General features: G+C 36.4%; 4 protein-coding genes across 4 annotated transcripts; 1 reads left to right on the top strand and 3 right to left on the bottom strand.

The window, feature by feature from the left end:
- Nucleotides 1–387: 387 nt before the first annotated feature.
- LOC110103867 lies at nucleotides 388–2,683 on the bottom strand. The gene is made up of 4 exons (XM_028694938.1): nucleotides 2,389–2,683; nucleotides 953–2,301; nucleotides 736–857; nucleotides 388–418 (listed from the first exon to the last, which is right to left on the bottom strand). The coding sequence occupies exons 2-4, from the start codon at nucleotides 1,904–1,906 to the stop codon at nucleotides 388–390; spliced, it is 1,107 nt and encodes a 368-aa protein (XP_028550771.1). The 5' UTR covers nucleotides 1,907–2,301; nucleotides 2,389–2,683.
- Nucleotides 2,684–4,113: 1,430 nt separating this feature from the next.
- LOC110103890 (probable glycosyltransferase At3g07620) lies at nucleotides 4,114–8,454 on the bottom strand. Its single transcript, XM_020832764.2, has 5 exons — nucleotides 8,321–8,454; nucleotides 6,899–7,742; nucleotides 6,554–6,684; nucleotides 5,097–5,445; nucleotides 4,114–5,012 (listed from the first exon to the last, which is right to left on the bottom strand). Exons 2-5 carry the CDS (start codon nucleotides 7,706–7,708, stop codon nucleotides 4,341–4,343), a joined length of 1,962 nt encoding a protein of 653 aa, XP_020688423.1. The 5' UTR covers nucleotides 7,709–7,742; nucleotides 8,321–8,454; the 3' UTR covers nucleotides 4,114–4,340.
- Nucleotides 8,455–17,906: 9,452 nt separating this feature from the next.
- Nucleotides 17,907–20,440, top strand: LOC110103868 (protein JINGUBANG-like). Its single transcript, XM_028694935.1, has 4 exons — nucleotides 17,907–18,437; nucleotides 18,650–19,092; nucleotides 19,984–20,236; nucleotides 20,303–20,440. The coding sequence occupies exons 1-4, from the start codon at nucleotides 17,907–17,909 to the stop codon at nucleotides 20,438–20,440; spliced, it is 1,365 nt and encodes a 454-aa protein (XP_028550768.1).
- An 865-nt stretch (nucleotides 20,441–21,305) lies between these two features.
- Nucleotides 21,306–24,064, bottom strand: LOC110103885 (VAN3-binding protein). Its single transcript, XM_020832756.2, has 7 exons — nucleotides 23,782–24,064; nucleotides 23,397–23,696; nucleotides 22,475–22,847; nucleotides 22,242–22,391; nucleotides 22,082–22,131; nucleotides 21,821–21,878; nucleotides 21,306–21,740 (listed from the first exon to the last, which is right to left on the bottom strand). The coding sequence occupies exons 2-7, from the start codon at nucleotides 23,691–23,693 to the stop codon at nucleotides 21,529–21,531; spliced, it is 1,140 nt and encodes a 379-aa protein (XP_020688415.1). The 5' UTR covers nucleotides 23,694–23,696; nucleotides 23,782–24,064; the 3' UTR covers nucleotides 21,306–21,528.
- Between the last annotated feature and the right edge of the window lie 230 nt (nucleotides 24,065–24,294).

Below are 24,294 nucleotides of genomic sequence, written 5' to 3'. Positions count from 1 at the left end.
TCCCCCGGAACTTAATCTCGTTAAAACTCTCTGCTGTCATTGTCACATAAACACTTAAAAAAAAAAAAATAGACCGATGGCGCAGAGAGGCCGGGATCACACCACACAAAATGGAATTTTTCGGAGCCCACAGATATTGTGTTCTCTTGGAGTTTCTTCATGGTGTGTTGGACCCTGGCTTTGTCTAGGGATTGAGAGAGAACGATCCTCCTCTTGAATTGAGTATTAATTGTATCTTTGCTTTCATTGTTTTCATTAGTTCTCCCTTTTGCAATAAAATTACTATTTGGAGAGTTTTCCATCAGATTTTGTGGGAATCGTTTGCTATTTTTCTCTATCTTTATTAGGGTTCACTTGAAATATTCAAGTATTTCCTATCATATTTGTTTATAGCAATCTAATTGGTAATGTAGCAAAACTGAAACAAGTACAGAAAAGAAAAAAAAAAAGACATCATTGGTGAAAATCAACAAAAAGAACAACAATCATAAAGTTTAAATCATGAGCAAGGATTTTCATGTTTATCATGACATTTTACTGTGTTTATCGCCTCTTAGAAGAGCACCAAGAAGATATCTCTAACAAGCGTCAAGAAAAATACATGGAAAAAAGTTACTGAAGTTCAGGAATAAGAAAAATGATTTCAGTTGCATAAACAAACAATATCTGCGACACAGTAGGGTTGAAGAATACAACGAACAAAGAAATAAAAAACAATAAGCAAGAAGGCCTTACCTTTTAAACCAGGAAATGTTCCAGAAAGCAGGTTCAAAAAGTTCCTCATCATTTTTCACGACAGGAGTGTTTTGTAGCAGTGCCTTAGCAGCTATAAGCTGCTTATCACGTTTTGAATGCCACTGCTCTATCATAAACGCAAATTATACTTCCAGGAGAAGGAAATAAGAAAGAAGGCCAGCATAGGATGCCAGTGTAATTTTTCATATAAACATACCTTTTGATGATTAGAAGAACGGTATGCTAGCATTAGCTGTTTCATTTCTGAAACTGATACCGGCAGCTTACCTGGCCTCATTTTTGTTATGTGAATATTAGCATTCTTAGAATCAAAAGCTGAAGAAGAAGAAGAAGAAATACTAGAAATTGCCAATTGTGTTTTGTTTGTAAGGCCTGTTCCCTTCATTTGACATTCTGTTGAATTACAGTCTGCTTCATTTCCTCCTAATGATGAGATAACTAATTCTGAAAGCATTGCAACATGACTACTTGAATTCTCTGCTAAGGCTTCCTTCATGAACCCATTATTACTAGAAGGAACAGCTTTTAGTGGAACAATTACTTCTTCATGAAATGCTCTGTTCCTCTCAGAAAAAAGATCTGTATTGTTCTGAGATTTAAAGGCAAAATCATTGCCTGCTTTTTTTGCCACCTCAGTAGAAGCAATATCATTTTGGTCAACAATCTCGTCCTCTGTGACAGACCAAGAAATTTGGTCCTCAAAATCCTTAAGTTGTGGTCTCTCCTTGAAATCCAATGAGATTTCGCTATCGAGATCTATATCCTCCATATGGTCAGTAACATTAGCTAACAGAACTTTTTCTGATACGACGTCCGTTAATTCATCTCTGAAATCAAATGCTGTTCTTCCACTGGCATCATTAATCTCAGTTGACTCTAGCTCCTTGAGAATTACTTTTGGATAAGTAGAGTTCTGTGTATCACTTAAAAGTGAAAACAAATTCAGCCTTTTACTCTCTAGAGAAGTTGCTTCACCTGAAAAAATCTCTTCTTTCTTGAGGCTAGGAAGCACAGGCAATGAAACACTCCTATAAGGTAGTGTAAAAGTATGAAAAACTAGAATAAGTGAAGCAATAATCCCTATCATGAACAACATTCTCCTACTCCGAAACCGGCCTGGCATTGGAATTGGGATAACATGATCATCCATTTCATGCAACAGTAAAGCAGCTCAAAGTCAGAACCTTTCACCCCCGAAAATTTCCAGAAACATACGAACCATGCGTCAATGCTAGGGCTGTTTGGATACAGGATTTATGCAGGATTTGAGCAGTATTTATGCTAAATCCTGCCAAACAGGATTTAGATTTAGGGAACTGTAAAATTCACAGCGAGTTAAATCCTCCGTTTCCCTCTTTTTGCCCTAAATCCCGGCGGATTTACGGGATTTGGCCGAAGAAGCGCGCGAAAGGAAGAAAGATGGCTACCTTCGCAACGAGCAAGCTCCAGTCGTCGTCGTTACTTTGTGAGCAAAGAGGAAGCAGAAGAGCAAATAAACGCCTTCTTTCTAATTCTTTCCAAAAGGATTATTATAGAAAGGTCGCCCTTTGCCCATTACAAGAGGATTAGAACAAAGGGCTTAAGAGCTTCAAAGTGAAATGCCACAAGACGAAAACTTAGGATTCCACTCACCCGACTCGCGTTCTTTAGTTCTGCCTTCCGTCATTCGAAAAAGTAAATCCAACACCAAAGATACAATTTTTAAGGAAGAACGCAGTTAAAGCAGAGGAACAAGCATTGGCGCTGGACCAAATAGCAGCAGAAGCGAAGTACGGCTTTTGAAACCAGCAGGTTTCATCTTTACTCATTGTTTCACCAACATGACCTCGAGATCTACTGATCAGTACTCCCGTGAAGAAGTTGGAGTTATAACAGAGATGAAACCAGCAGCTTCTTTCTGGCAGACGAAAAACAAATGAAGGGGGTGTTTGGCTGCTAGTAGGATTAGTAAATCCAATAAATATCGATTTATGCAATTTTATGTGAGCTAACTTCTACATTTTATTTAATACGATTACTATTAAAAATTAAAATTGAATTAATTTTTTTATGAATTATTTGATTATTTATTTTGCAATACAATAAATTTATTTTGATTTTGGTTTTGGCATGTAAAGATTTAAAGGGATTGTTTGGTTCATTTGAAGGAGAGTTTAGGTTTGAGATAGATTAAGAGGGCAAGCATGTATATATAGTTAGAAAGATTATTCTCTGAGGACGTCGGACTGTTCGAAGGCAAATCAGAGCATTTCACATCACTTGATACACAGCGGTACATAGTCGCGGTACATAACAAAATGGTAACATGGCGCACTCTGATTCTACTCTGGACGACGTCCGGTGTCCACACAGAACAATTTTTCGTGAAGTTAAGCCAATGAACACTTAGAGTCACCCTTAGGTTTGGAATGTTAGGGGTATTTGCTAACATATTTAACCGATTGAAAGTAAATGATTGGTAATTAGAGCAATGAATTAATTTCCAATCATATTGAATTTTCAAGACCTATTTTTTTTTTCAAAAACAAAAATGGTAATTTCAAGAAGTATCAAAATGGGTCAACTGGTCAGGTTTAAGTTCAATCCAAAATTAACCTAATTCGAATTCAATCAACTCAAACCTAACCCGTAACACATATAAATCTAACTCACTAACAACCCAAATGATCAGAATCCAACCAGTTTAACGTGTTTTGATTAAAAAAAAAATAAAACTTATTAGCTGTAAAATTTATAATATTTAATAAAAAAATAATATGATTAAAATCACATATAAAATATTTTTTTAAAATGTTAAACAGGATATTTTAGGATAAAAAACAGGTTTGTAAGTCAATTTAAACCCGGCAGTTTATTAAACGGGTCAACCGAATCCGATTTTTTTTAGTCGAGTTCAAATCAGGTTGAAGAATCAGGTCAATTTTTAACACCCTACTAATCTCTTCCAAGAGAGCAGAGTTGTTTCAACTTGCACACACAATATCTAACAAAAATAAGGAGGTTTTTTTTTCAATATTGAGCTTTATTTGAGAGAAAAATAGGAGCCCTTCGGCTTTGTAGGAGGGAGGAGATGAAGGGAGAGCCAATCAAGAGTGAAAATCCATTTTTTCTGCTCTCTGCTAGGCAAACCACCGAGTGTAGATTTATACATTCTCCATTTTTCTGAAAGATATTTTGGTGTCTTCCGTGTGACACCCATGCTCTGGAGAGATAATTCTGTGCGGGCATCGGACGCAGCTTTACGTCCAGATGCCGCAGTACCAAGCGGCATTAAGCCATGGTATCGAACAGTACTGAGCCGCGGTACAATAAAAAGATGATGTGATACATTTTTATTAGTCTCTAAACAGACTTTGGTACCCGCACAATAATTTTTTTTTATGATCTGAATCAACGAGGTGCTACTTCAAGAACTCTGCAAAATCCTACAACAGATGTCTAATTACATGAGCATAGCAATGCCTGGTATTACAAGAGAAGACAGCCAAAGAAGAAGCATTACTTATCACTTATGTTACAAAGAGCTTACAGATTCAACTCACCATGGAGCTTCTTCCCATACTACAAGCCAAATTACACTCTTTTCATCTAGGTTTTATGTTATAAACTCTACTGAACCAAATTGAGTGGAGTATCATATGAAACAAATCATATTTCACAGGTTTGTGGTGCCACAGGAAGTGCTGCTGAACCTTCTTGACCCCTCTCTGCAACTCCCTATACTCTGACTCAGGAATCGATACCAGTATTTCTTTAAGTCTTGGAACATCCTTCTCAGGAACAATCACTGAGAACTTCTCCCAGTTCAGTATCTCAAAGAAAGGGGGAACATAATTGTCTGCTATGATCACTGGAACACATTCAAAGAATATAGACTCCATTAATCTCGGGCTGTTTGCCTCATAGCCCCTTGGGCAGATGCAGTACTTGCTGTTCTTCATGTACTGGATATAGTTCATCTTGTTCTTCTCTGCATGAAATGTTGATGGGCTAAATATTTTCATGTCAGGGTCCTTGTTCTCCCAATGCTTCAGCAGAACGGAGCGAAGGTTGCCGTGTAAGCTTCCGGCGTAGAAGGAAAGAATTGGTCTTTGGTTCCATGGCCGTCCGCCAAGGTCTTTCAGAGGGTTCTTCGGCGAACGGACATAGGTTTGAGGAAGACAAACATCTTTGCCTAACTGGAATCCGATGCCGAGATCAGCGACGCAGAGTGCACGGATGCTGTGATCCATGGTATTCTTTGTTTCATACAGTGACTGTTGCAAAGAGAAAGCTGGTAAAGAAAGAAGCTTTTTAAGTTTTAACAGTGAAATACATAATAGTTTGAAGATTGAGAATACCCAGTCATGACAAGCGGCAAGGAAATGGTCAGCCCCACCTGTTCTATTCCAGAAAGGATATTTTGCTGCAATCATATCTACATAGTTTTTTAGATGTTTTCTTAAGGCAGTTCGATTGTGAGAATTGCGGATATACAAGGACAACTGTAGGAGACGAGAACTGAAAGGCATGTAGAAGAGATGAGCCTGCCTGGGGTCTTTAACAAGGTAGTGATTATTGCTCTCCATAAGCTTCATGAACCATCCTTCAGATGCATAAATGCTTCCAAGAAGTGGTTGGTGGAATATTGGCCTTTTTCCTTCTTGATAGATATAGATTTTGAGAGTCTTTTCCATCAGTTCATAGCTCCTGCATGAGGAACTTGACTGAGAATGAGCCTTGAAACTATTCGATTTGCTTTGAGATTAATGATGGACTTAGAAAATGTATATTGCACTAATCTCAAAGCAACTCCGACACTTATCCTAGCCATAAATTGCATTAGGACATCCTGAGAAAATATTTATTTTTGTTTCCAAAACCAAAAATACTTCAATGAAGAGTTGATTTGTTCCATCTCAGTAATTTCTTTGTTACAGGTTACAGCTTCCTAGTCAGAAGTTAATTACTCACTAAATTTCTAAGTAGCTTAGACATTTCTTTTTGCTATTTTATCATTTATAGTAGTCTTTACCCTGCTTTTAATGTTGTTAAATAAACACTGATGGCTTAAGTTGTCATCGGATATTCTTAGTTTCAATTCTATTGTTAACTATCAACAACAACATCAAGCCTTTATCCCACTACATGGGGTAAGCTACATGAATCCTTTTCCTCCATTCCGTCCTATTAAAAGTCAAACTCTCGTTTAAATATAATAAGAAAATATCATTTCTAATATTCTCTAACCAATTCTTTTTAGGTATACCTCTACCTATCTTAACATAAGTCAAATATAATATCTCTATTTTCCTAACCGGGTCATTGGAAGGCCACCGTTTTATGTGACCAAATCATCTAAGGCGACTCTCTCTAATCTTATCTTCCACTGGAGCTACTCCAACTTTTTCACGAATAAGCTCATTTCATATCCTATCTCTAAGAGTAAAGCCACTCATCCACCTGAGCATCCTCATCCTCATCTATTGTTAACTATCAAAGAGATAAGATTTTCATTAGATGGTTTATCGCATACACATATTTAAAATACATTCAATAATCTGTACAGAAAGCTTACATTTAATTATATTTTATTTTTAATGGGCCTATATTATTTCAGAGGAATTTTCATTGGATGACATTCTTCATACACAGAACATCTACAAACAAGTACTAGGGACTAAAGTCTACTGATTTTTTTCCCTAATTTATTCTTCCACATATACAAGATATAAGAATAAAAAACATGTGCAAAAGAAAATAGCTGAATTTTCATAAACAGAATATAATAAAGATTTATATCACATAATTAACTAACCTTCTAAACTTTGAAATGTCTCGGAACAACGGAGCAAAGAAGAGTTGATCATTTTGTAGGGGTGGAGCTTTTTCAATCTCTTTCTTGGCAGCCAAAATCTGCTTGTCAATTGCTGATGACCATCTAGGTCTCTACAAATGGCTGAATATGTCAAATGACTGGAAATACATTTTATATGAAATATAATGAGATTAAGGCATCGTTTGAGACAGCTTTTTAGTTGCTTCTTAAATCAGCTTTCGAGTAAATAAATAAAAATTTTGTATTAAAAAGTTGGTTTGAAAAGCAATAAAAAAGCTGTCCCAAACAAAACCTAAGTGAGATTCTCCAAGAGAATACAGGTACCATTGAACGGCGTGAAGCACGATTTTTAAGCAGTAGCATGTCCATTTCAGACACTGATAGTGGAGGCATTTCCAGCTTCTTCTTTTTCCTTGAGGTGTTACCAGCACTTTCATTGGCACGTAATATGGTTGGTAAAGTCTCAGATGACATTGATGCTCCATCACCAGGTTCTTGTTTATTCTTCTTACTCTGTAAAGTTGAAACTTTTCCTGATGAACTTATAGGTACTGGAAACACAGCATCATTGCCTGAATTCACACTCAATGTTCCTTCAATGTCCTCTCGTTCATTACCTGTAATTCCTGTTTGTTCAACCACTAATGGAGTATTTTCTTTGCTCATCCCATCTTCTATCAAAAAAAAATTATCTTCTGAATCCTTAACGGTCTTTAACATGTTTTCATCTTCAAGATTGACTGCAAATTCCGTATCAGCTTCTTCATCTTCATCCAGGTCAATAATACCATCAGAGTCCTCATCTTGCTCCGACTTTTCATTCATTTCTTTGATGCTAAAACCATGATCTGGTTCCTTGAAAATCTTTATGGAATCGATCAAGTTATGTGAGTCACTTGACAGAGGGAGTGTTCCAAGTCTTAGGGATTGAGAATAAAAATCCGTATTTTGCGAGCTTCCCATATCACTTGCAGGTAATTTGGAAGAAGGAAAATGGGGTTGAATAGCAATTCTAGAGGGAAGTGTGAAGATTTGAAGGATTAAAACAACAGCAACTATCAAAGCCATCACTGAAACCATCCTTCTCCTTCTGACATAGCACAGCAATTGAGACTTGGCAATATAACCTTCCATATTGACCTCTCCAAAACTTCAATCATTCCATAACCTAGAGAAGAAGATAAAACTACTAAGTTAGTTCAAACCAACATCGAGGAAATTTTAAAATGAAAACCAAAAGAAATCGTAATAGTCATCAATAAAGTTCTTCCATCATATCATCAATGTTAGCCTTATCACATTTTATATTTTCTTTATCTATCCTCCTCCGCATTCTCCATCATCATTGAAGTTCTTCCATGCAATAATGAATTGAAAACATAAAATACAGAATAATTTCAGAATAATGCATCTGAAATTATCAAAATGACCTCTAGAACTTAGAATGTTCTGATACAACTTCAAAACTAAAAGCAGAAAATATTCAAAGTAGAAAACATGATCAATCTCGAGCTCTCTAAGAAACTCTTTAGGGTTTCATAACAAGCTTGAATCTACATTAAATTAACCACGTGAATGTCGATGCGCATAGAATCATGATTTCTAGGTCAAAGCATTGCTTACACGACATAAAATGCTGAACAATTACATCAAAAAATACATAAAAAAGAGACGCAGGAATGCTTTAAAAGATAAAAATCCTTCTAGATATGTGAAAAAAATATCAAATTGAGAAGAAAGACAAACCTAAAGAGCCTTTTAGGATCTTGATTGTTAGCTCGCATTGGGTTTTTGGTTCAGGAACTCTCTTGATCTTCCGAAGACAACAGTAATGACAGTAGAATATACAGTAGACGGGCATTAAGTGCTGCTAAATTTACAAAATGGCCCCCATTGAAACAGTCTAAAGGAAATCTGAGGCATTAGAGCATATGCAGGGTCGTTTTTGTCTTTTCTTTTATAAATTTATTTTATTTTAATAAAATTACAGTATGCAGATAAATTCTCATTTAAAACTTAAGATGTAGGGGCTACTCTGCTGCAATTATTTATACATGGATATTTTAATAAACACTACAAATTTTGTAATTAGTTGTAAAATAAATTTAAGGAACTATTTTTTTTTAATTTGATTGATTTAAAATTGAATTAAATTTTATATGAATATATAATATTATGATTGTTTGACAAGTTTTATATTAGTTGTGGACTATTTAATGTAACAATTTATTTTTTCCACTTAGGACTTAAAGAATAGACAACAACATTGGTATATAATAATTTTTTAAGTTATGTAATAATAATAATTTTTTAAAATTGTGCAATAATAACAATAATAGCAGGGTCAACGAGGAAGGCAACAATGACTGATAAGGCCAACGGGGATGACAAGGGCAAGGATGGAGTTGATTAGGTTGATGATGATACAGGGACATCGAACAATCTTGGGATCTTAGTGCAGCAACTCGAAAATGAAAGGTATTTTAAAATATAAAATTTTGAATATATGTTTGAATTAGAGTGCTTCGGTGTTGTACTTGTGAGCGCTGCGACGTTAGGTTTAAGAGCACAGCTACGTTAGAAAATGTTATTGCAGTGTTTTATAGTAATTCTGGATTCTACATGCAGAACTGTGGCAATGAGTCTGAGCGTTGTAGTGCTAGGTCACTAGTATATATATATTATAAACCTAAGCATTAAAGTCTTCCAATACCGTCACCTCCCCCATTTTCGCCTGTGGCTTGCTCGGAAAGGAAAGGGAGAAGGGAGAGGAAGAAGATAGAAAGTAATTTCATATCCATTTTTTGTCTATCGCTTCTCTTGTAAAAAGTGTTCTGATCATTTTAAGTAACTATTCTCTTACTTCTGTTTTTGATAATTTTGATTTCTACGGATTTATTATCTCTCATAAATCTATAAAAAATATATTATCTCCTAATTTCGTAATATTTCTCTATATAACTTTTGATATGTTATAGATTTGATCAGTTTGAATAAAATGATATAATTTTATTGCATTTTCACCAATTAAATGTGTAAAAGAATTTCCGGATAAAATGAGTAGGAAAAAGGCACAGTGAAAATGGGTTGAAAAGTGTTGTACTGTGATTTGACATGATATATAAGACCACAGAGCAATATGTATTGAAATGTCAAAAATGATTGAGTTATGCAAGAATATAATATTGCTACTAGTCCAAATTTGATTTGATGTATGGATATGATATGATAACCTCATATGATATCCTAAAAATCCACGTGGTCCACTAGTGGGAATTAGTGGATGAGAGTCATAAGGAGCTAGTGATTGATTATGAGTTATAAGAAATTGGGGCAATTGTCATGTGTTTCAAGAGGAGTTATAAGGACTTCTTTAATTAGAAGTTATAAGGGGTGACTAATTGAGAGTCATAAGTGCATAAGCAAGACCAAGATATATTAATTCTTCTGAATATTTGAATTCTATACTAATACTGATTATTGTTATTGATTACTCCTTACTGTTATTGATATTACACTATATTGATACTTACTATTATTAATAATCAATTATTATTGTGATTGAGACTAAGAATACTGATAGTAATAATATTACTATACTAATACTATTTATTGAAATTATGACTAGTGATGTAATAAACTAAGATGTGATGTGTTATAAATTAAGTGATTGGTATAGATAATTTGTATAGATAATGATGCATTAATTTTTTTATATATAATTTACAACATATTATTTATCTTCTTATTGCATTGATTTCAATTGTAATATTTCTGATTACTTGTTCGACTTTCATGCTCATTATGTAGTTTTATATCATTTCATGTTAGGGTAAAGAGCTTGTGGATTGAAGCTTAGCTGTAATGATATTTTAGTTTTCTTTCGATTTAAATGTATAACTCTTTTGTGTATAGGGAATATAAGTATAAGAACAGAGAGAATATGAGACATAATTGATTACAGTATGTGAATGATGTTTTTCGTTTTGTATTTATTTCCTGTAATGTAATTAATTAACTTCGGATGTAAAATTATCTGGTTGTAAATGATTGATTATTGGTTGTTAATAGAAAATATAATAAAAGAAAAAAAATCTTTCACTTTAGATCTCGGGATGTGACACTTATGATGTGGTATGTACATATTCTTGATGATTTAAAATTATCCTTGATACATCATCAGAAATTGTCTTAATCAAGTATGAATCTCGAGATATATCATGGTTGAAAACTTCTGAACTTAAATATGGGACCATCCAAACTCTAATTTCAACAAACTTATAATCAAATTGAACATCTCAAGTAAACAAACCCAACGACATCGATATCAGTCTGATCTGAGCCCAAATGAGTTCAAATCAAGGGATCGAAACATATTTGAAAGGTTTAAAGCATTCATTGGATGACCAAGTGATGTTTAAATATGACATGTTTATAATAGAATCGAGTGGCTCAAAGAGACGAATCCAACAAGCACAAGATCACTTAATTCTGACACCATTAAGGCACTTCAATGCTTGATGCTTGATGATCACTTTATGATCAAGGAAATCAATAAAAGTCGCCCGCCGGTAGGGCTGCAAACGAATCGAGCCGAGCCGAGTATGTGAGTGTTCATGTTTGTGTTCATTTAATATCAGCTTGTTCAAGTTTGGTTCATGTTTGTTCGAGCTTTATTGTTTGTGTTCATATTTGGTTCGTTTAAATTAATGAGTGTTCATGTTCGGTTCATGATTAGTTCATGTTCGATTTATTTAGTGCTTATCGAGCTTTAAACAAACAAGCATGAACGAGCTCTACTTTTAGATGTTCATTAACTTATCAAACGAGTTTTATCGAGCTTCCTGACAAACTATTACATCGAGCATGTTCACCAATATATTTAACGAATTTTTTTAAACTATCAAACAAACATGTTCATGAATATATCTACGAACAAACACATTTATAATAAAAGCAATTATCTATATAAAATAAAAATAACATTAATCAATATGAATATATTTTTAAATGAAACGTACATGTTGCATATTCTATAATCAAATATTAATTACTTTTATCGAGCTTATTCATGAGTTGAAAATCAAACACAAATCGAGCTTCTTATCGAGCTTAATGTCGAGCTTGTTCACGAGCTTCAAATGATGTTGTTCGTGAACATAAATTAGTCGAACACATAAGTGTTCAAGTTTGTTTATTTAAAAATTGAGTATTTAAAATATTATTCAAGTTTGTATGTTTAGTTAATTAAACGATCACAAACGAGCTTTAATCGAATAGAATAACGAGTAGCTCGTCGAACGCTTGGTTCGCTTGCAGTCCTACCCGTCGGATTGTGCCGGACCACAATCCGGCTGTCGACCATCGACCGCCACCAAACTTCCGTCCAATCATCCTTGGACCACCCGACAGCCAATCGTTGTCGAACCTCCATCCGATCACCGACCGGCCACCGATTGTCGCCGGACTATCGACCAGCCACAAATTGTCATTGCACCACAAACCGGCCGCCGATTGTCATCGCACTATCAACCGACCACCAATTTTCTTCAGACCACCGCCCGGCTACCTATTACCGTCGAACCACTGCCAAGCAACCGCCAAACTTCAACCCTATCGCTGGCCATCACGAGACTTTTGTCCGGCTGCCCGAACATCATTAGACTTCTGCCCAACCCTCCAAACTCTTATAATTGCATCGCCTCTAGATTAAGGAATGGGTCAACTCTTGCACCCCTCTCTCTTAGACATGGTAGCTAGATTTTCGTACAAAGCTTGAATCATAAACTCTATGTTTCTCTACCACCATGAATATTCGAGTCCGCAACAATCCTCTTGCACTGATCTGATTCAGTGTGATCTATGATACTATATGACTCAAATCAAAATATTATTGGTGAAAAAGAATTATTTATTTTTCATAAGATATTACAATTATTTGTACTAATTGAATAAACAACCATTAAGTGAATAATTGCATGAAAAATGAGAGGCATCATATGGAGATAAATAATCCTAAATATTAAGCAGAGCATAGGATATACATAATTGAAAAAAAAAAAGTTAACATATTTTAAACATAAAATTATCTTACCATATTTTAAATGAACAAAACAAAAATAAGACAACTTGCTTAGAGTAGCGATAAGTCATTTAGAAATATCTTGCATTGAGGGTATAATGTATATTTTTTTCGCGAGAATAATTTTTTTTATTACTTTTTAAAGTAAGTTTTTCATATAAAAATGTTTAAAATACAAATTTCTGTACTATGAAGTTGCTTTAAAAATGAATTTTTTTTATATATATATATATTAAACAACTTATTTAATAAATAGATTGCACTCATCGAGTAACTAAACAGTTCATCCTCGTAGTTTGAATCCCATTCTAATCACGTGACCTATTTATAACACGAATCATATTTCATGTTACAGTATTAATGAAAACCACCCGTACCTAAATTATCAAATTATTTTAATATCAATGTAATATTAATGTCTCGTTTGGGGCGGCTTTCTTACTGGTTCTTAAAACAACTTTTAGTTAAAAATTTTAAATTTTTATACTAAAAAATTATTTTAAGAAGCAATAGAAAGCCATCCTAAATAAAGCCTAAGGCTTCATTTAAGACGGCTTTCTTGCTGCTTGCTTTTCAAATTGCAATCCTAATTTTTATTTGATAATTAATTTTTCACTATTTTCAAAACAAATTTATGCTACTAAGTTCCAACTACTTTTACATCAAGTTCCCGACATCGCAAACAAATACATGATCTGTTTGTGGTGGCTGTAGTTTTTTACAAAGGTGATTAAGCTATTGTGAGGAAAATAATTTTTCTTAAAGCTGCTTTAGAAAACATACAGCTTTTGAAAGATGCTGTAAAAAAAATTTATTGAAAATGATGAAAAATTAATGACTAAATAAAAATTGTGATTACGATTTGAAAAGTGAAATAGTAAGAAAGTTGTCCTAATTTTAGTTTTTGTCACTTTTTTTTTATTAAAACATTACTTCAGGGCTTCATTTAGGACAGCTTTTTTACTGCTTCTTAAAATAATTTTTTAGTACAATAATTTTAAATCTTGTACTAAAAATTTGGTTTTAAAATCAGTAAGAAAGCCGTCTCAAATGAAGTCTAAAAATCAATAAAAAAGTCATCCTGAAAAAAGACTTAATAAAAATTTATAGCAATATTATTAAAAAATTGATGATGAAACTTGGCTTGTTTTTTTTTCTTTTTCATGTACGAGACAAAGTGATTCGAGCAATCTCTTCAGATCTTTTGTGCTTTAAAATGAGCTGATATGCTCTGCCGTATCAGTGTACAAAACTCTTTGAATTCTGAAATGGGACATATCTCACACCTTCAATGCCTCAAATCCTGTCTCATAAATCACAATATTTTATGCGAATTTAGATCTTTTGTGATCAGATGGCGCTAAAATATGTTTGATTTGTTTAACTAAAACTTAACCAGAACAAAACTGTAAAAGATCAAAAGAACTTATCATGCAAAATAAGGCATCGAAAATAGAACAAATGGATGGGAATTAAGCTTTGTTTGGGACAACATCTTAATGTTTTATAAAGTAGCTTTTGAGAAAACAAAATTTTTTAGTACTTGATAAGTCACCAAACATTATATTGATCGAGCACAAATCTTGAGGCATGTTCAAGCTAACGACTTTTAAAATTAAATTTCGGATCATATGAACTTCAATTTCAGCAAACTTATAGTCAAACTGAATGTCTTGAAGAGACGAACCCAACGACACCAAAATCGACTCAATCTGAGCCCAGATGGATCCAAATCAGAGGACCATAAAATATTTGAAAGCTTCAAAGCATAAATTGGATGATCAAATGATATCAAAATATAGCATGCTTATAGTCGAATTGAGCGGCTCGACAAGGCGAATCCAACGAGCCCAAGAACGCTTGATTGTTACATCATTATGACACTCAAATGCTTGATGGGCTTTCATTGATCAAGGGAATCAATATGAGTCATCTGATTGACCAATCCAATGGATCTTCTCCATATTGACGGAGCAAGCCACTTCAAAAAATCTAGAAATAGACCCTCACTTCGCATATGAAAGGATGCTTGAAACTTTTTTCTAGACATGAGAGAGAGCTATGAGGTTTCGAGGATCTAGAGCTCTACCCAAGCACAACCGACGGTGAACTTCTATCGACCGTCACCAGACCATCACACATCCGCCGACCATCGTTGGACCAACGCCCATCCGTCGATCGTTACCTGACCACCGACCATCTATCGATCATCGTCGGAGAACAGCCTGTCTGCCGACCCCGCCTAACTATCGTCTGTCCACAGGTCATTGTCAAATAACTGCCCGTCTACTGACGCTAGCCTAAACTCCACCTTGTTGCCCACCGCAGTCAGATCTCCACCTAATTGAACATTGTCAGACCTCTGTTTGGCCTTGCGCCGGACCACCGCTCATCCAAAAACCGTTGCATGCCAATTATGATCCTTCTGACTACCATCACCGACTGACTACGATCCTTTTGACCTCCGTCGCTTATTGACTATGATCCCTTCGATGTCCATTGTCGTTGACTACGATCCTTCTAACAATTATTGCACGCCGTTCTTGGTACCAATGCATCCAGACAACTACAACCCCTCCTATCATCTTCGCCGGCCGATTATAATCCCTTTCACCACCATCACCTGACTACTTTCCTACCAACCAAACGAACCGTTCAACACACTCTTGAGAACAACTCTCATATCACTAAATTCTTCTAACTCCCATCATATAATATACTCTTTAATCAACTACAAACACTAGTAGATTCATTTCAACTGGGCTAGGGCCCATAATTTTTCTCACATTTTAGAATTTTTCACATAAAAATTATGGTGTCTCTTATGACTCTCGCACCCCTATCTCTCATCAGTATGTGCGATGAATCTTTGTACCAAGCTCATACGCTATACAATATATCTCTCTACCACTGTGAATGTTCCAGGATGCCGTCTCAAATGAAGTCTAAAAATCAATAAAAAAGTCATCCTGAAAAAAGACTTAATAAAAATTTATAGCAATATTATTAAAAAATTGATGATGAAACTTGGCTTGTTTTTTTTTTCTTTTTCATGTACGAGACAAAGTGATTCGAGCAATCTCTTCAGATCTTTTGTGCTTTAAAATGAGCTGATATGCTCTGCCGTATCAGTGTACAAAACTCTTTGAATTCTGAAATGGGACATATCTCACACCTTCAATGCCTCAAATCCTGTCTCATAAATCACAATATTTTATGCGAATTTAGATCTTTTGTGATCAGATGGTGCTAAAATATGTTTGATTTGTTTAACTAAAACTTAACCAAAACAAAACTGTAAAAGATCAAAAAGAACTTATCATGCAAAATAGGGCATCGAACAAGAACAAATGGATGGGAATTAAGCTTTGTTTGGGATAACCATCTTAATATTTTATAAAGTAGCTTTTGAGAAAAAATTTTTTTAGTACTTGATAAGCCACCAAAAATTATATTGATCGAGCACAAATCTTGAGGCATGTTCAAGCTAACGACTTTTAAAATTAAATTTCGGATCATATGAACTCCAATTTCAACAAACTTATAGTCAAACTGAATGTCTTGAAGAGACGAACCCAACGACACCAAAATCGATCCAATATGAGCCCAAATGGATCCAAATCAGAGGACCATAAAATATTTGGAAGCTTTAAAGCATAAATTGGATGATCAAATGATATCCAAATATAGCATGCTTATAGTCGAATTGAGCGGCTCGACAAGACGAATCCAACGAGCCCAAGAATGCTTGATTGTTACATCATTATGACACTCAAATGCTTGATGGGCGTTCTTTGATCAAGGGAATCGATATAAGCCATCTGATTGACCACTCCAATGGATATTTTCCATATTTATGGAGCATGCCACTTCAAAAAATCTATAAATAGATCCTCACTTCTCATATGAAAGGATGCTTAAGACCTTTTGCTAGACATGAGAGAGAGCCATGAGGTTTCAAGGATCTTGAGCTCTACCTAAGCACAACCGACGATGAACTTCTGTTGACCGTCACCAGACCATCACCCATTCGCCGGCCATTGTCGGACCAACGCCTGTCCGTCAATCTTCACCTGACCACCGACCATCTATCAATCGTCGTCGGATGACCGCCTGTCTGCCGACCCTGCCAAACTACCATCTGTTGGTCTGTCCACAGGCCATTGTCGAATAACTGCTCGTCTAATGACACTAGCCTAAACTCCACCTAGTTGCCCACCGCAACCAGATCTCCACCTGATCGAACATCGCCAGACCTCCATTTGGCCTTCTACTGTGCCGGACCACCGCTCATCCAAAAATCATTGCATGCCAACTATGGTCCTTCTGACCACCATCACCGACTAACTACGAGCCTTCTGACCTTTGTCGTTTGTTGACTACAATCTCTCCAGCATCTATTGTCGATGACTATGATCCCTCTAACGATTATTGCACGTCGTTCTTGGTACCAATGCATTCAGACGACTACAGCCCCTCCTATCATCTTCACCGGCTGACTATAATCCCTTTGACCACCATCACCTGACTGAAGTCCTACCAACCAAACGAACCGTTCAGCACGCTCATGATAACAACTCTTATATCACTAAATTCTTCTAACTCCCACCATATAATATACTCTTTAATCAACTACAAACACTAGTAGATTCATTTCAACTGGGCTAGGCCCCATAATTTTTCTCACATTTTAGGATTTTTCACATAAAGATTATGGTATCTCTTATGACTATGGCACCCATATCTCTCATCAGTATGTGCGATGAATCTTTATACAAAGCTCAGATGCTATACACTATATCTCTCTACTACTGTGAATGTTCCAGGACACAAAAGTACTAAAAAGCTACTTAAAAAATAATCAGAAAATTGTTTTAAGAAGCAGTAAGTAAACCGTCCTGAATGAGGCCTTGGTCTCGAATGGGCATTGCTATCTTATTTCCAATTTTGTTGAGGTTTTCTTCGAGTTCTTATTAGTAGCTTTGAAATTTTGGGCAAATAAGTGGTTTCCTAAGAAAATATTGTAATTAAAGTACTAATGGGACTATTTTTTTTAATGTTTTTTAAAACAACTTTTTAGTTAACAATTTCCCATTAAGGTATTTTTATAATCACAAATGTATAATAACTTTATAAAAATCATTATAAAAAATTAGGGCAGCCCCAAGCAAACTTTAAATTTGGATGAGTATATAAATATATGGCGCTTCCATCTCCTTCGAGCTACACTGGCGACCACATCTCCTCTAGATGGAACTCCACGGCAAGAAATCCTTCTGGGCCATCCCCGAACCCGACCCAGCCCGACGCGGCTTCCACTCTCCTCCCCATTCCGACACCGTCACCCTCTCCCCTCGCCGCCCCTCCACCGCCTCCCCCTGGCAGCTTCTCTCCCCTCCCCGCCACAGCATCGGTCACACGCCACAACGTCCGTCCCCTTCCATCCACTACCATTGCCTCACCTCTCTCCACCGCCAGGAAGGCAACGTCCACGCCATTGCCCTCGCCGCAAGAGGTCGGCTCGTTCTCACGGGCTCCGATTCTGACCGGGTTCGGGCCTGGGGCCTGCCCGACATCGCGGACCGCGGCCTGTTGCGAACTCGCCGGCCACATGTGCGCGCTATATTGGTCCATGGAGACACGCTTTTCACGGCTCACGCTGACCGGCGGGTGCGAGTCTGGGCGGTGGCGATGGCGTCGGCGTCTTCGGGAGTGCGGTGGCGAAAGGTGGCGACTTTTCCGGCTAGGAGGTTGCGAGTTTCGCTCTTCCGGCGAAGGCAGGTGGGAAGTTTATGAGGCTTTGAATGTGGATGAAAATAAGCAATGTCAATTACTAAGCCCATAATTTCGAGCAACAATTAATGCAAATTCTCTAATTTCTTAAATTTTAAATAAATGAATTCAAATTATCTAATTTATTAAAAATTTATTTCATTCTCCCTTCACTTCACTTCGATCCAAGTAACGCCTGATAAAGAAGCTTCTTTTGGCAGGACCGGGTGCAGCAGCAGCACCGGGAGGAGATATCCTGTTTGGCTCTATACACTGCCGGAGAAATTCTGTACACCGGGTCTTGGGACCGCACGGTGAAGGCGTGGCAAGTGGGGGATGGCACGTGCGTTGACTCCTTCGTGGCGCACGAGGGGAGGGTGAATGCGGTGGTGGTGGGGCAGGATGACGGCGGGGTGTTCACGGCGGGTGCGGATGGGTGCGTGAAAGTGTGGCGGAGAACGTACGGGGAGAACAGCCACGCGCTGACCATGGTTCTGAGGTTTCAGGCCTCGCCGGTCAACGCCTTAGTGGTCGGCGGCACCGGCGGCGGAGGCGGTGGAGCAAGTTATGTGTACTCGGGATCGTCGGATGGGTATGTGAATATTTGGAAGAGGGAGGCGGTCACAGGGAGGTACCACCATGGCGGCTACCTCCAAGGCCACAGGTGACGTCAATACATTCCAAAATTACGCTTTCTTAAAATACATTAAAGTTATTTTATAAAATATCATTAGAGTGTGTCAAAACGGATTGATGGGTTGATTTGAATTTGAACTAGAAAAACTCATTTTTCATTCCAAAATGCAGTCATTTTTTTCCAATCGAACACCATTTCTTCTTTCGCACGCCTTGCGAAGGTAACCATCTCTGATGCACTTTTCTCTTTTTTGTGTGCTTCTTCGACAAATCACACATCGATTTTTTTTTTTTTTTTTTTTTTTTTTTTTGCGTAGGTGAACAATCTGATGTCAATATTGGCGTCACACTGTTCACCACCGGAATTTGGAGTTGGAATGGAGCAAATGGTGGACGAGATACAGTGGTATGAGTTCGATTGTAGATGATCTAAATAGACCCAATTCAAATCCAATCGACTTAAACTTGACCTGTTGAATAAATAAGTCAAAAAGATAAACTTGAACTTAATCCTCTAACAACTCAAATGACCTAAACCCGACATGCTAATCTATTTTTATTAAACAAATTTGGTAACTTTTTATTATGACATTTGGTCAAAAATAAGAAAACTATACTTATAGGTAAAAAAATAAGAAAAAAAAAACAAAGATATCATTTTGAGGTTAAAAGTAGGTTCGGAGTCAACTCTAACTAGACCTTTTCAACTTGTACCCAACCAAAACCCAGCTTTTCAATCTGATTTAGGTTGGGCTGACGGGTCGGATTATTTATTGACACTCATTAACTTCTTAATAAAATTTGTATTATTATCTAAATAAATAAATATAAAAATGTATTAAATAACTATGTATCCAAATTTTCATGTACTAATTCGCTTATAAATACAATACTGTTTGTTTAAACTTTGCATATAAAGGTATGCGGTACTGTGTCTGGCGGCGGTGGAAAGGCTAATCCTAAGCGGGTCGGAAGACACGACGATAAGAGTGTGGAGAAGAGAAGAAGGGAGCGGCTTCCACGTGTGCTTGGCTGTGATGGAAGGCCACCGGGGACCCGTTCGGTGCATTGCAGTGGCGGTGGAGATGGAGATGGTAAGGGAAGGTGGGATTGGCTTATTGGTTTATAGCGCCAGCTTGGATAGAATGCTGAAGGCCTGGAGGTTGAAGGTGGTGATCAGTGAACATCAGGAGAAGGAGAGGAGGAAGAAGGCAGAGGAGGAGGAGGAAGAGGAGGAGGAGGAGGAGGAGGAGGAAGGGGAGGAGGAGAGGCGGTGGCCGCCGGTGAGGTTGGAAGGGGAGGAGTATGGAATGACTCCTGTGCTGTCGCCGCTGTGGGTGGAGAGCAGGCTGAGACAGTCCCTTGACTTGTATTGATTAATTTGTTAATGCTATATAAATCATGGTTATCTAATTTGTTAGGATGTTGGTTTTTGCTTAATTAAGTGTATGTTGGAGATGACTGTAACTGTTTGTAAAATCACTGTTAGTCATTTTGTTAATTTTGTTGTAGCTAATCCTATTTGATTATAAAAACTTATTTTTCTAACACAAATTTTTAAAAGGGATTAAGAAGCTTAGTTGCTAAAATGATTTTTTAAGAAGGATCAAGATGGCCTTTGATTATTTAAAAGTTTCATATCAGTCCATTGAATTCTTAAATAGAGATATAAACGGTCTCACGAAAGGACTAATTTGATCTCTATTTAAAAAGTCACGAGATCAAATTAGTATTTTTATGTAGTCAGATACTATTTTGATCACTTTTCTCTATCGAACTCTATTCATAGAAACCTCCAAAAAAATTTCGATGCTCCAATTATAAGAAGGGCAAATCTATTATTTCAGAGGCAAATCAAAATGTGTCACATCACTTAGCACACAACATTGGTACAGAACAAAAAAAGTGATATGACACATCCTGATTTGCCTTCGAACAGCGTCCGGTGACCGCGCGGTATAATTTCTCCATCTTCTGAACTTATCTAGCAATCATTTAAGCCACTCCCTACAATCAATAGGAGCAATGAAAGACGCCTATAAATGAGAAACAGTTTAATATTTTAGAATCCATGAAGCTAGGCGTTTGCCAGACTGAATATGAACTCAATATTCTGTGCATTTCACCTTCCTCCTCCATCACTTATCCCCATTTACAGAGAGAAGTGAATCTTCCTAATAATACTCTATTTGTAAAATTTTTTGATCATTTGTAAGAGGCATTCTCTGATTAAAACTCTATTGTTCATCAACCTGTCTTAAACCTACAGTAAGAGCAACTACATATTGCTAGATATTACACCCCTTTTAACTCTCTCCTTTAAACATTCCAAATCAAACAAAATACATATTACATATACATAAATTTTCTTTTAATCTATAGCTTTGCTTATCGCTTGACTTAAAACAATATTAACATACACTCCATGTCACACAGAAGCCATCTTAATAACTAATAAAAACATTTACATTGACATGGCAGTACTCATATTAGCTCGAAATTTGATTATCTGCTGTATACCGTTAACCCACATCTGTTTTTCACATCCATTTTTGCATTCAAATTCAAATAATCTCTCTGGAGTTCTGATCCCAAAATAACCCTTTACACTACTTCCATCTGCTACTTCCCTTCCTGGCCATGCTTGGATATCAGAACAAACTTCTACAACTAATCCTGCAAGATCAAAGTTACAGTTTCTAGTAAAACATCTGATTTCTCTTATAAGCCGCTATTCACAAAGTTACTTATTTTACCTTTCTTCTTTTTCACAAAAGTTCCAGCCATGTGTGTGCTTTTCATTTTGAGAACCACCTACACTTTCAATCAAATGTCATATTAGGCTTCGTTTGGAACGGTTTTCTTATCGCCTCGTACGTAAAGTAGCTTTTACAAAAATTTTAATTTTTGAACTAAAAAGCTGCTTTAAGAAGCAGTAAGAAAGCCGTTGACCCAAATGAAGCCTTAATTTCAATGAAGTCTAAGATTGGTATAATATTAACCCACTTTCATTTTACCTTCCAATTTGAATTGATGTACACACAAACTTGTTTCCAGTGAAGATCACCTGTCAGTAGTTTCTCAAAATCATCAATCATCAGTTGAATAATTAAGGAACTATTTTTTTCTATTTGCCACAGAGTTGTTGATAATGAATTCAAATAGGAAGAACTATGCCTTTTCTAGTCCTCTTGAGAAGTTCTCCTCCTCTGGAAACAAAAGCCTGAGCTGATAAACACCCTTCTGATTCTTTATTCTCACCTATAAGCAATGTTCCATTAGTCTCCTTCTGTAACCTCGCACTCAATATAGCTGCTGCTCTCAATGCTGCAGAAAACAAGTTAAAATTAGAAAATAAACTTCATTACCATTCTTCACTCGCAACTATCTTCTAGTTTATAGTAAATTACCTGTAGCAGCACCTGCTGTTAATGCCATTATATCACCAGTTGTTTGTGCGTTAACAGCAGAGTGAATAACAGCTAAAATCTGCTCGCGAGTTGCTCCAATGGCCTGAGCCATGTCCACACAATGGGAAGCTACTAAGGCTGCTGCTGAGGCTATAGCTGCACTAGTTTTACATGAGCTATTTGATTTAGCTGTGAGTGATTCAGGAGCAAAGACTGAGCCAGCTGCAGTTGAAGCAACTGCAGCAGCTACTCCAGCTACTGAAGTAGCTGCATATATTTGTGCACTTCTTGTCCTTGCCTCTACTCGCCTTCTCTGTTTATGTTCTTTCAGCCACCCAACCATTGTTTTAGATCGTGAAGCACCTCTGAGGAACTGAAATTTTGCAGAAGAAATAAAAATAACAATTTGATTGTGTGGATGATGTTTTTTTTTTTTTTTGTTCCAATTAATTATATTAGTTTTTGAAAAAGTATAGTAGCTAAGAATAGCTTTTTTGCAATATGATAGAGATTTGTAATGGGTTAACATAATTAAAATAGATAGTTTGAGTTGTATTAGTGGTTAATAGTTCATTAATGAATACTTGTAATTCTTTAATTACTCTCTCTCGTTATTCTTCTCCTCCAACTTCTCAATCTTCCAATATCTTCAGTTGCCGACACCTCAAATTGCCCTTTATCCTTTTCTTTGCTGTATTTCGAGGATCCCAACAATGGATTTGTATCATACTACATGACAACACTCAAATGATTATTTTTCTTTTTTATAGAACAGTTTTTGTTTTGTATTTTTCTGGTTATTACTGTTGTCCTGTACTCCAAGTCAAATTTTCATAAAGAGTTTCTAACTGTTTCTTTCTTCATCTTCTTCTTTTTTCAAATCAAATACATAGAGACATTTGAAATCATTAAACAACCAAACCTTAAAGTTTTCAATCTCTCTTGAAGAGAAGGGAGGACTAGAGTCTAATGTGGACTCTACAACCTGCTTGTCATGCTTTTCTCCTGCCTCTACTCCATGGTTTTGAAGCCCTCGAGCAGGAGGAAGCATGTTGCTAAGAGCTGTAGAGAGCTCAGTGGCAGAAAGGCTCCAAGACCTCGCTAGAAACTCCATTGTCTCTATGGGAGTTTCTGGTGGCGGTAATGAAGCTGAGATCAAACCTTCAGAGCACTCATCTTCTTCAATGTTCTCAAGCCGCTCAGGCAAACGAGTCTCCATAGCCTACATGACCAAAATTCATGATAGTTAGATCATACAGAGAATAAATTCATATTTACTTCAACAAGCTAAAGGATCAGAACAAAACCTTTAAGATTTTCAGCAGTTAAAAACGAGGAACTGAGTGAAACTGCTATAGTCTCTTTATATTTGCTTTTCTGATCTCTTCTTTTAGCTCTGATAAAGGGAATAGGTTGAGGCCATGAGCGGCGATGCTAATGATGACTGGTGGAGCCTCCATGAAATGATAACAGAAGACTTAAGAGACGGAATGAGCATATCATTGCACGAAACAATGTGTTATTGGAATCTGGGCTTGCTTTTTTAGAACTTTGATGTTGTTTTTTAGCTATTTTTTTGTACAAGAAACAGTTATCAATGAATAGTACTTCAGAAAATTTGGAATTTTGTAATTTAAGTGCCGTTGGATATCGGTAAAGGTTTTCTTTTTATTTATTTAGTTATTTGTTTCAGGTTTTCCGGTTTTCCCCACAAAAAAGTTATTTGTTTCAGGCTTTTATTACTTGCAAAATTTAAAAAAAAAAATATCTTGCAGTTGATGATAACTATAAAATATTGAAGAACTACAGTACTGCAGTTC

Source organism: Dendrobium catenatum, unplaced genomic scaffold (assembly GCF_001605985.2).
Source record: "Dendrobium catenatum unplaced genomic scaffold, ASM160598v2 fragScaff_scaffold_54, whole genome shotgun sequence".
NCBI classification, from domain to species: Eukaryota; Viridiplantae; Streptophyta; class Magnoliopsida; order Asparagales; family Orchidaceae; genus Dendrobium; species Dendrobium catenatum.
Note: the sequence above shows the minus strand (reverse complement) of the source record. Positions and strands in the feature narration are given on the sequence as shown.

Bases quoted from the DNA above. Each gene is read 5' to 3' on its own strand.
- LOC110103867 (XM_028694938.1), bottom strand. From the start codon at position 1,906: ATGGATGATCATGTTATCCCAATTCCAATGCCAGGCCGGTTTCGGAGT. The intron at 858-952 runs GTATGTTTATAT...ATGATAGAGCAG, and splicing joins GTTCTTCTAATCATCAAAAG to TGGCATTCAAAACGTGATAA. The intron at 419-735 runs GTAAGGCCTTCT...TACTTGTTTCAG, and splicing joins AACATTTCCTGGTTTAAAAG to TTTTGCTACATTACCAATTA.
- LOC110103890 (XM_020832764.2), bottom strand. From the start codon at position 7,708: ATGGAAGGTTATATTGCCAAGTCTCAATTGCTGTGCTATGTCAGAAGG. The intron at 6,685-6,898 runs GTACCTGTATTC...AGCCATTTGTAG, and splicing joins GTGCTTCACGCCGTTCAATG to AGACCTAGATGGTCATCAGC. The intron at 5,446-6,553 runs GTTAGTTAATTA...TTCCTCATGCAG, and splicing joins GACATTTCAAAGTTTAGAAG to GAGCTATGAACTGATGGAAA.
- LOC110103868 (XM_028694935.1), top strand. From the start codon at position 17,907: ATGGAACTCCACGGCAAGAAATCCTTCTGGGCCATCCCCGAACCCGAC. The intron at 18,438-18,649 runs GTGGGAAGTTTA...TTCTTTTGGCAG, and splicing joins CGCTCTTCCGGCGAAGGCAG to GACCGGGTGCAGCAGCAGCA. The intron at 19,093-19,983 runs GTGACGTCAATA...TTGCATATAAAG, and splicing joins GGCTACCTCCAAGGCCACAG to GTATGCGGTACTGTGTCTGG.
- LOC110103885 (XM_020832756.2), bottom strand. From the start codon at position 23,693: ATGGAGACTCGTTTGCCTGAGCGGCTTGAGAACATTGAAGAAGATGAG. The intron at 22,132-22,241 runs GCATAGTTCTTC...AACTACTGACAG, and splicing joins TCTCAAGAGGACTAGAAAAG to GTGATCTTCACTGGAAACAA. The intron at 21,879-22,081 runs GTAAAATGAAAG...TTGAAAGTGTAG, and splicing joins ACATCAATTCAAATTGGAAG to GTGGTTCTCAAAATGAAAAG.